At 47.3% G+C, this 12,047-nt stretch overlaps 1 protein-coding gene across 1 annotated transcript; it reads left to right on the forward strand.

The window, feature by feature from the left end:
• Positions 1-2,993: 2,993 nt before the first annotated feature.
• LOC146882360 (uncharacterized) lies at positions 2,994-8,402 on the forward strand. Its single transcript, XM_085667365.1, has 3 exons — positions 2,994-4,821; positions 4,915-5,547; positions 6,031-8,402. The coding sequence occupies exons 1-3, from the start codon at positions 2,994-2,996 to the stop codon at positions 8,400-8,402; spliced, it is 4,833 nt and encodes a 1,610-aa protein (XP_085523491.1).
• The last annotated feature ends 3,645 nt before the right edge of the window (positions 8,403-12,047 follow it).

Raw genomic sequence — 12,047 nt, forward strand, 5'->3', positions numbered from 1 at the left:
AAAATTATTATTGAAAAGGTAGTAGAGAAACAAGGTGTTTAATCGAAGGCAACCCATGTTTAGTTGCATTCGTTTACGAAAGCAACAACAATGTTGTAAGCCAAAGATTGATGGAGAAACTCCAGTTACCAACAAGCTTTCATTCGAATCAAGCGAGGATCAAATTCAGTACAGGACAATGTGTGAAAGAAGTATTATGTGATATTGCTCCCATGAACTCTTGTCATCTTGTTTTGAGATGGGCATGGCTTAGTTTTAAAAACACTCAATCTTGATGAACGTTCCCTTTATTTGAGGCATGAGGGACATGAAATGAAGTTAAAATTTATGACACCAAGACAAGCCAAGAAGGATCAACATACGTTAAAGGAGAAAATAGAAAAAGAAGAAATATAAACTGCAGAAGGACGGGAAATTGAAGAAAAAGAAAAGGAAGTAAAGAAAATTATTATGGAAAAGGTAGTAGAGAAACAAGGTGTTTAATCGAAGGCCACCCATGTTTAGTTGCATTCGTTTACGAAAGCAACAACAATGTTGTAAGCCAAAGATTGATGGAGAAAATCCAGTTACTAACAAGCTTTCATTCGAATCAAGTGAGGATCAAATTCAGTACAGGACAATGTGTGAAAGAAGTATTATGTGATATTGCTCCCATGAATTCTTGTCATCTTGTTTTGAGATGGGCATGGCTTAATTTTAAAACACTCATTCTTGATGAACGTTCCCTTTATTTGAGGCATGAGTAACATGAAAGGAAGTTGAAATTTATGACACCAAGACAAGCCAAGAAGGATCAACATACATTGAACGAGAAAATAGAAAAAAAATAATAGAAAAAGAAGAAATATAAACTATAGAAGGAAGGGAAATTGAAGAAAAAGATAAGGAAGTAAAGAAAATGAATATGGAAAATGTAGTAGAGAAACAAGGTGTTTAATCGAAGCCCGCCCATGTTTAGTTGCATTCGTTTACGAAAGCAAATACAATGTTGTAAGCCAAAGATTGATGGAGAAACTCCAGTTACCAACATGCTTTCATTCGAATCAAGCGAGGATCAAATTCAGTACAGGACAATGTGTGAAAGAAGTATTATGTGATATTGCTCTCATGAACTCTTGTCATCTTGTTTTGAGATTGGCATGGCTTAGTTTTAAAAACACTCAATCTTGATGAACGTTCCCTTTATTTGAGGCATGAGGGACATGAAATGAAGTTGAAATTTATGACACCAAGACAAGCCAAGAAGGATCAACACACGTTGAAGGAGAAAATAGAAAAAAAAAGAAATATAAACTGCAGAAGGAAGGGAAATTGAAGAAAAAGAAAAGGAAGTAAAGAAAATGATTATGGAAAATGTAGTAGAGAAACAAGGTGTTTAATCGAAGGCCACCCATGTTTAGTTGCATTCGTTTACGAAAGCGACAACAATGATGTAAGTCACAGATTGGTGGAGAAACTCCAGTTACCAACAAGCTTTCATCCGAATCAAGCGAGGATCAAATTCAGTATAGGACAATGTGTGAAAGAAGTATTACGTGATATTGCTCCCACGAACTCTTGTCATCCTTTTTTTAGATGGACATGGCTTAATTTTAAAACACTCAATGTTGATGAACGTTCCCTTTATTTGAGGCATGACGGACATGAAATGAAGTTGAAGTTTATGACACAAGGACAAGCCAAGAAGGATCAATATACGTTGAAGGAGAAAATAGAAAAAGAAGAAATATAAACTGCAGAAGGAAGGGAAATTCAAGAAAAAGAAAAGGAAGTAATGAAAATAATTATGGAAAATGTAGTAGAGAAACAAGGTGTTTAATCGAAGGCCACCCATGTTCAGTTGCATTTGTTTACGAAAGCGACAACAATGTTGTAAGTCACAGATTGGTGGAGAAACTCCAGTTACCAGCAAGCTTTCATCCGAATCAAGCGAGGATCAAATTCAGTATAGGACAATGTGTGAAAGAAGTATTATGTGATATTGCTCCCATGAACTCTTGTCATCTTGTTTTGAGATGGGCATGGCTTAGTTTTAAAAACACTCAATCTTGATGAACGTTCCCTTTATTTGAGGCATGAGGGACATGAAATGAAGTTAAAATTTATGACACCAAGACAAGCGAAGAAGGATCAACATACGTTAAAGGAGAAAATAGAAAAAGAAGAAATATAAACTGCAGAAGGAACGGAAATTGAAGAAAAAGAAAAGGAAGTAAAGAAAATTATTATTGAAAAGGTAGTAGAGAAACAAGGTGTTTAATCGAAGGCAACCCATGTTTAGTTGCTGTACTGTACCTAACCAAACTCAATCAAGTAAATAGTACACATGTCAAAACTACATACTACTTAATATTCGGATGCCATCAACATAAGCCATCTAGACAAATAGTCGGTCTAGGCCGACTACCTGTCGACAAGGTTGGTCAACATCGATACCCCCATACTCCTCTAAGACCTGTTTTAGGGCCAGACCCACTCGTGGCCCAAACAGGGCCCAAGCTAGAGCCCAAGTCAAGGCCCAGCCCATGAAATGGTCAAACGTCATTAATGCTCTATAAATACGCGTGGACCCCATCATTTAAAGGTACGCAGTCATTAATTGCTGATTTGACTTCTGGAGAGCTTTGACTCACTTGAGCTTCGGAGATTCTTCTGCAGGTAACCCCTCCTGGGTTCAAGCCGACATGTAGCGAGTGGAAAGAGGCCAACTGAGGAGATAGCGGACTATATGGTAAGGTGACTCTTGTGTCTGATTTTATGTTTGTTCTCTGCAGGAACAATTGGCGCCCACCGTGGGACACGAGACGAACACCCTTTGTACCCGCTTTTCTCTGAAGATGGTTTCTACCCGTAGCAAGGCTGGAGTTAGCAAGCAAGTAGACGCTGGTCCCTCTGGACCCTCTGGCGTCACCCCCGACTTGGCCGCCATCCTAGACGGCCAGATGAAGATGCAACAGGAAATCGCAGACCTGAAGAAGCGCAACGCTGAAGAGATGGAAGCGCTCAAACAAGAAAACTCTCGCCTCAGGAGGAAAATTGAGGCAGATGCAGATCTCAAGGGAAAAGCCAAAGAAACATCTGAAGCCGTGAAGTCTCTGGCTTTTCAACCTACAGAAGAAGAGAGTGAATACAACCCCACCCCCCACACCTTCACCTCCACCCAACAAACCCCTCTCACGACCACACACCCTCAACACCTCCCACCCAGTCACCCAGGGCTTACAGCCCCCTCAACAACCCACATTCCTCAGAACCTACCCACTACCCTCCACACCGCATACGTCCCACCCTACAACCCCCCATATCTTCCAGCAACCCACATCCCTCCTCATAACGTGACCTCCACCTTCCCTACCATGATCAACCACCCACCACCTCACCTTCCCCATCCACACCAGCCCAGACGCCGCCACCCGTTCACAGACTTCATCTCCAACACCCCTCTCCCAACCCAGTGGGAACCATTCAACCTTGATCGCTACACTGGCGAAACGGACCCCGATGAACACCTCAAAGTTTACATCACACACGTCGCCCTATACACGTCCCAGGACGCAGTCTTCTGCAAAGCTTTTCCCACAACACTCAAAGGCCCAGCCTTAGAGTGGTTCACCACCCTTCCACCCTACTCCATTGACAATTTCGACACCCTTTCCCACATGTTCTCCACACATTTCGCCGGCAGCCGGCCTCACCAAACTACCACCATGTCCCTACTGGGCATCAGACAAGAACCCAACGAACCACTTAGAACATTCATCGATCGCTTCAGCAAAGCAGCCCTCCGCACACCACACCTTAACCAGGAGATGATACTCCAATGCATGACCCTCACCCTGCAACCCGGACCTTTCGCTAACAACGTCTACCTCCACCCGCCCACCACCATGCACGAACTCAAGCTGCGTGCCGCCGACTATGTGCGCATGGAAGAAATGCAAACTCTTCACACCCAATTCTGCAACGACTATGCCGCCAACACCTCCCAAACCAATCCCAACCCCGCACCCAATCCCAACTCCGCACCCAATCCCACCCCGCGGCCTCACCCGCGCCCCGATGCCCGTCCACGTGAACCCCGCCAACCACGTTTCACTAGGTACGCCCCACTAACAGTAGCCCGCTCCCGCATACTTGATGAAGCCCTCCAGGCTGATCTCCTCCCCCCACCACGCAAAACAACTACCCCTCCTAACGCTGATATGACCAAATATTGTCGATACCACCGCAATCATGGTCATACTACAGAAGAGTGCAGAGCGCTACAGGATAAGATTGAAGAACTGGTACGCGCCGGCCACTTTCGTCGCTTCATCCGCAGAGATGACCACACCTCCTCCCGAACCCACCACCCCCCACGCCACGACCACAGACGACAACCAAACACCACCAACCACAATGACCAAACCACTCAACCCAATGACCAACACTCACAACCAGCCCACACCAACATCACTCCTGCCGACCCCCCCTTGCGAGGTACTATTAACACCATCTCTGGTGGCTTCGCAAGCGGAGGCTCCACCTCATCAGCCAGAAAGAGACACCTTCGCCACATACAATCCATTAACCACATCACCCAATCCCATCACAGACGCCGTATGCCCCCTATCGTGTTCACCGACGACGACTTTCACGGCCTCGACCACCAACAAGACGACCCCATGGTCATTACAGTCGAAATCGAGAACTACGCCGTTAAAAAAGTACTGGTAGACCAAGGCAGCTCAGTCGACATCCTCTACTGGGCCACTTACCAAAAATTACAACTCCCGGACACCGCCATGATCCCATACAATGAACCCATATACGGTTTTTCCGGTGAACAAGTCTCAACCCGTGGCTACATAGACCTCCATACCGTCTTTCGGGAGGGAACCCAAACAAAAACAATCCCAATCCGCTTCCTGATAGTTGACGCACCCACATCTTATAATATACTCTTGGGTCGTCCTTCCCTCAACACCCTCGGAGCAGTCGTCTCCACCCCGCATTTAGCCATGAAATTCCCAGCACCATCCGGTGATATCCTAACCATCCACTGCGACCAACGTTTGGCGCGCGAATGCTATATGGCAAGCTTAAGACCCCAGCTCCCAATCCAACAGACAAACCACATCGAACGCCCATCTAACTCACGCATAGCCTTATCCGGCGAAGACCTTGATCCCAGAATAGGCCGAGATGCCCGCCTCGAACCAGTCGAGGACACAACCCCCCTAGAACTCCCAAACGGCCAGTCCATCAAATTGGGCACTGGTTTAAGTCTTGATGAGCGTGCCCCAATTACACCCATCCTTATAAACAACTCGGATCTCTTCGCTTGGTCAGCCGCCGACCTCCCAGGGGTAGACCCTAGTGTCGCCTCCCACAAGCTCTCGGTATATAAAGAAGCCCGCTATGTATCTCAGAAAAAACGCAAGCTTGGTGAAGAACGCAGGCAAGCAGCCAAAACAGAAGCTGAGAAGTTGTTGAGCGCAGGATTCATAGAAGAAGCGCACTACACCACCTGGCTCTCTAATGTTGTCTTGGTGAAGAAGGCCAACGGTAAATGGCGAATGTGCGTGGACTACACAGATCTAAACAAGGCATGCCCTCGCGACGCCTACCCCCTACCCAACATCGATCGCCTTGTAGACGGCGCAGCAGGAAATAAAGTACTTAGCTTTCTGGACGCATACTCAGGTTACAACCAGATACCCATGGCCACAACTGATATGCACAAGACCGCCTTCATCACAGACGACGCCAATTACTTCTATAGAGTCATGCCCTTTGGCCTCAAGAACGCTGGGGCAACCTACCAGCGTCTAATGGACAAAGTCTTCAGCCACCTCACAGGACAATGTGTCGAGGTCTACGTCGATGACATGGTTGTCAAATCCCCAAGCCATCATCAACACGCCATAGACCTGGAGGCAGTTTTCTCCGCATTACGCCGTTACAACCTCCGCCTAAACCCTGAGAAATGCGTATTCGGGGTGGACCGGGGTAAATTCCTCGGTTTCATGTTAACTCAACGCGGCATAGAGGTTAACCCCGAAAAGTGCAAGGCCATCATCGAGATGCGCAGCCCTACCACCATCAAAGAAGTGCAACGACTAATCGGCCGCCTCACAGCTATATCCCGCTTCCTACCTAAACTAGCAGAGCAAACCCAGCCCATCATCCAGCTCCTAAAGAAATCCGCCCGGTTCACGTGGACAGAAGATTGTGAACAAATTTTCCTTAAGCTCAAATCATCCCTAACCTCACCCCCCATCCTCCGCAAACCTGACACTAGCCAACCCCTGCTAGTATACATCACGGCCACCGATCACACCGTCAGTGCTGCCCTCGTCCAAGAAGCAGAAGGCACCCAACACCCTGTTTACTTTGTAAGCAGAACGCTCCAAGACCCTGAAACCAGATACCAAATGGTAGAAAAACTAGCCCTATCCCTGGTTCACGCCGCACGCCGCTTGCGTCCATATTTCCAAAACCACACCATAATCGTCAAGACCGATTACCCAATTCAGAAAATATTGCAAAAGCCGGACTTGGCCGGGCGCATGTCGTCATGGGCCGTGGAGCTTTCCGAATTCAACATCCGTTATGAACCACACGGCCCCATCAAAGCCCAATGTCTTTTGGACTTCGTCAACGACCTACAACAGACACCCATCGAGGACCAGTGGACGCTTCATGTAGATGGCTCCTCGAATCCAAGGGGTGCAGGAGCTGGCATCGTACTAGAAGGCCCCAACGATATCCTCATTGAGAAATCCCTTCACTTCGCTTTCAAAACGTCGAATAATCAAGCCGAGTACGAAGCTATACTGGCTGGTCTCTCCCTAGCCCGTGAAGTAGGCGTCAAGCAGTTGATATGTAAAACCGACTCCAAACTTACAGTAGGTCATTTGAACAACGAATTCCAGATCAAAGACCCCATCCTCCAACAATACTACCACTTGGTCCGCGCAATCATCCAATCCGCCTTCGAATCAGTCCGCATCGAACACATACCCAGAACCGATAACATTAGAGCCGATATCCTTTCCAAATTAGCAAGCACCAAGCTCAAAAACCGCAACCGATCCTTGCTACAACAAACACTATCCACACCCTCTGTCACACACACTTGCCAAACGTTAACCCATACCCCATCTGACAATATCATCCCTACCCAAAACCCAAACTGGACCACCCCCTACATTCAATACCTCAAAACTGGCAACCCCCCGCCCGACGCGGACAAGTCCTGGATGGCCAAAGCCGCCAGGTATACTATGATAGGCGACGATCTCTACAAACGCGGATACGGCCAGCCCTTGCTCAAATGTGTCATGCCAGAACAAGCCCACTACATCATCAAAGAACTACACGAAGGAATCTGCGGGTATCATTCAGGCGCCCGCACCATGGCCACGAGGGTCCTCAGAGCCGGATACTTCTGGCCCACTATAGAAGCGGACTGCCAAGATTACGTCAAAAAGTGCAAGCAATACCAGAAGCATGGCAACCTTATACACCAAAAGCAGGAACAACTACATCACATATTATCCCCCTGGCCTTTCGCTAAGTGGGGAATGGACATCCTAGGCCCATTCACGCCTGGCAAAGGACAGGTTAAGTTCCTAATCGTAGCCGTCGACTACTTCACCAAGTGGATTGAAGCCAAACCATTAACCACTATCACAGCCCAGCAAGTCCAGCAGTTCGTGTGGAAGGACATCATATGCAGATATGGTATACCACATACCATCATAACAGATAACGGCCGACAATTCATTGACAAAGAGCTAGCAAAATTCTATACCGGCTTGGGCATCAAACATATCACCAGTTCAGTAGAACACCCGCAAACTAATGGGCAGGCAGAGGCGACAAACAAGGTCATCCTCGTGGAACTACGTAAAAGATTGGATACCGCGAAGGGCCGGTGGCCGGAAGAGTTAATTGAAGTACTTTGGGCCTATAGATGCACCCCGCAATCGTCAACCAACGAATCCCCCTTCAGCCTAGTCTACGGCGCAGACGCCATGATACCGGTAGAAATTGGCGAACCATCTCTGCGCCGAGAACTATACGACCCAGCTATCAACCATCAAAACATGGCTTTGCATCTCGACCTCCTTCCCGAACTCAGAGAAAAAGCTCAAATACGCAACCTCGCCGCCAAACAACGAGCCGCCAGGAAATATAACGCAAACCTGCAACCGCGTTCGTTTGTCATAGGAGATTTAGTATGGAGAATGGCCAGCAGTGCTAGAAAGAAGGATGGCAAGTTCTCCGCCAATTGGGACGGTCCATACCGCATACGAGAAGACACAGGTGGTGGGGCTTATCGCTTAGAGCAACTATCTGGGGAAGAAATCCCCAATACATGGAACGTCTCCCACCTCAAGTTTTATTTCAGTTGAACATGTATCATAAGCGAATCCATACTTGTAACCACGGGTGTACTCTTTTTCCTCACTTGGTCTTTTTTCCCTAAGGAGGGTTTTGGCCAAGGAGGTTTTAACGAGGCACCCCAATTCGAATAAATAAAATGAGTGGTTCCCTACCTTATGACTCTATACTACTTTTCTTGTGTTTAATTCGTTTAAGTTCCCCACCCTTACCACAAGTAGGCGGCCTGGGTCGAACACACTTTTCTTGTGTTTAATTCGTTTAAGTTCCCCACCCTTACCACAAGTAGGCGGCCTGGGTCGAACACCCTTTTCTTGTGTTTAATTCGTTTAAGTTCCCCACCCTTACCACAAGTAAGCGGCCTGGGTCGAACACCCTCTTCTTGTTTAATTCGTTTAAGTTCCCCACCCTTACCACAAGTAAGCGGCCTGGGTCGAACACCCTCTTCTTGTTTAATTCGTTTAAGTTCCCCACCCTTACCACAAGTAAGCGGCCTGGGTCGAACACCCTCTTCTTGTTTAATTCGTTTAAGTTCCCCACCCTTACCACAAGTAGGCGGCCTGGGTCGAACACCCTTTTCTTGTGTTTAATTCGTTTAAGTTCCCCACCCTTACCACAAGTAAGCGGCCTGGGTCGAACACCCTTTTCTTGTGTTTAATTCGTTTAAGTTCCCCACCCTTACCACAAATAAGCGGCCTGGGTCGAACACCCTCTTCTTGTGTTTAATTCGTTTAAGTTCCCCACCCTTACCACAAATAAGCGGCCTGGGTCGAACACCCTCTTCTTGTGTTTAATTCGTTTAAGTTCCCCACCCTTACCACAAGTAGGCGGCCTGGGTCGAACACCCTTTTCTTGTGTTTAATTCGTTTAATTTCCCCACCCTTACCACAAGTAAGCGGCCTGGGTCGAACACCCTTTTCTTGTGTTTAATTCGTTTAAGTTCAACAACATTCCCCTACTTAAATACACATGCAACACGACATATCTCATATTCCTATCACATACTACCACCAACAACCACAAAACATATATATCCACAACATGTATCATATTAAAGACAAACGAAAATATTGTACGAGTTATTACAAACTTAGAATTCACTGCCAAACAATATGAAAACTATATCCTAAGCTGCCTGATTGTCATCACCCTTCACGGTCACATCCGCGTCCTTCTCCGCCTCGAGCGCCTCACTCCTAACCCCCTCCTCACCCTCTTCATCATCACCCACCAGCTTCCCACCAACCACATCCTTGTCTACATCAAACCTTGAATCCAGTGCATCCACATCCTTGTAGAAGAAGGCCGCCTGCCGCAACCCCTTCTCAAAGCCGTTTATGTGCTCCTGGATAACACTGTTCTTTAGGTCATCCAACTCACCCACAGCACCATCGTACTTATCCTTTAAATCTTCATAATCCTCCTCCAGCTCCCCGATCCGCTTATTCAATTTCTCTTCGGAGTCTAGACACCGAACCTTCCACGACGCCAACCTTTTTCTCTCCGCCTCCCATCCTTCCTTCTCCTTCTCCAACGCCGCCTTCTCCTCTGACAACTTGTCCACTTTATCCTGCAGCCCCCCCGCCTCCTTCACTTCCCTTCTGTACAAGGACCCAACACGTCTACTCAACACCAACGCCTTACTCCCAAACTCCACCATGGTTCTCACAATATGATCAACCTCCATATTGTCGATGGAGTTCACAACAGTGTCCGGCAAATTGATTGAAATATCCTTCCTAATGCATATCTCTGGTAACTCGATCAGCCCAGCCTCCGGCGGCTTCTCGCCGCTGGCCAACCCCGCTCCATCACCTGACCCAAGAATAGCTGCCCTTGCTCTCTTCACATCCTTACCCTTCCCGGGTCGAGCCGGGAGCTCAGCCCTCCTCTTCGTGCCGCCATGCACGTGTACTTCTACCACAGACTCCTGCAAATTAGGAACATCAGTCTTCCCAGCCTCTTTGGCCTTGGCGGCCATCTCCTTCCTCAGCGCTTGGAAGAGTGCCAAGTTCTTCTTCCCGGATTGTGCCATATGCCCTGCAATAACATATCACATTTCGAATCAAAACAACTTAGCTTCAATAACACAGATTAAGTAACAAACAGATACCTTCAATATCTATAATCGGATGCACCGAATTATAAACCCTAACTAAGCCCTTAGTGGGCAACTTATCCACAAATCTTAATAACATTCCGACCACCTCCCTGTCTCCCGACGACAACTCCTCCATCCCCATATCCTTGTACCGCGAAGGGCTGTTGGTCCAACTAAAAGGGAATTTCGTACTCCCATCCGCATTCAAAAAATACTTCTCGCCTCCCTCCTTCACCACAACCTTGAAGTATCCATCCTTAAAATGCTTGAAAGATTGGGAGAAGGCGTCCAATCTGCTAATACTCGGACGGCTGATCAATGATAGCCATGTAGTCAGCCTCCGGGGTCTGGTATCATAAAAATATAGGAACGCGTATGGGGAAGGCTCTAAGTACAGCGACTTGCATAAGATGCGAAAAGCCTGTAAGTACGCCCAACTGTTAGGGTGCAACTGAGTAGGCGCCACGTTCAGAGCCCGCAGCACACCCATAGTAAAGTCATCTAGTGGTAGCCGTATGTGAAGTTGAGAAAAGTGGCACATGTACATGTAGAAGAACTTCTCAGCAGCCCCTTCTTGCCCGTGACATACCCGATCTATGGCGCTCACTCTTTCTAATGAGACGATATCTCCACTAACCCCTTTAGAGATAACGGGCGTACAATTCAGCCAGGAATTCAGCAGACGAGACCACCTGAACAGAGATGACTGCTCACGAACATCAGAGGCCACCCACGCATAACCACCCCTAGCCGGCCAGTTGCTTTCCTCCAGTTCTTCAGGGGGATCTTCTCGGATCTCCCTCACTACCTCCATCGGCACCCCGCTTGTGCCAAGTCCAGCATTCTCACCCTCTCCACGGAACCGATCACCTCTACTCCTATCTGACTCTGTACTTTGACTACTACTAGATGTAGATAACGATGAACTATCGCTACTAGACATACCTGTTTGATTTTTTACGGAAAGATGTCGGCGGAAATTGGGAACTAGTCGGACAAAAGGATGCGCACAAGATCTCTGTTTTCAAAACTCGCAAATGAACCAAGTAAACCATCAGCTGCATTCAAACCCATATTTATACTCCACGATCCCAAACGACTCAAGCTCTTCCCGCCAAAATGAACACCCAGGCCAAGCGACACCATCATTGTGAAATATATGACACAAAAAACGGCGGCGCCAAAAGCAAAACGATGTGACCACCTGACGCCTTTTCACCTACCTTCTGACACTTCCAAGCCTTAACACTGTTCACCACACTTAAAGGCTGGGGGACTGGTGTATCACACCTAGCCGGTTTTGCTAGTTTACCTGCACATGTCATCCTTGACCGACAACCCATATCGGACAAGGCTGGGGGACTGGTGTACTGTACCTAACCAAACTCAATCAAGTAAATAGTACACATGTCAAAACTACATACTACTTAATATTCGGATGCCATCAACATAAGCCATCTAGACAAATAGTCGGTCTAGGCCGACTACCTGTCGACAAGGTTGGTCAACATCGATACCCCCATACTCCTCTAAGACCTGTTTTAGGGCCAGACCC

This window comes from Vigna unguiculata, chromosome 10, assembly GCF_037176805.1.
Source record: "Vigna unguiculata cultivar grain cowpea cultivar isolate G323 ecotype 2 chromosome 10, ASM3717680v1, whole genome shotgun sequence".
Lineage (NCBI taxonomy): Eukaryota > Viridiplantae > Streptophyta > Magnoliopsida > Fabales > Fabaceae > Vigna > Vigna unguiculata.

Excerpts from the sequence above, each read along its gene's own strand:
- LOC146882360 (XM_085667365.1), top strand. The coding sequence starts at position 2,994 with ATGGAAGCGCTCAAACAAGAAAACTCTCGCCTCAGGAGGAAAATTGAG. Across the intron at positions 4,822-4,914 it reads ACCCATATACGGTTTTTCCG|TTGACGCACCCACATCTTAT; the intron begins GTGAACAAGTCT and ends GCTTCCTGATAG. Across the intron at positions 5,548-6,030 it reads CTTGGTGAAGAAGGCCAACG|AGGTTAACCCCGAAAAGTGC; the intron begins GTAAATGGCGAA and ends AACGCGGCATAG.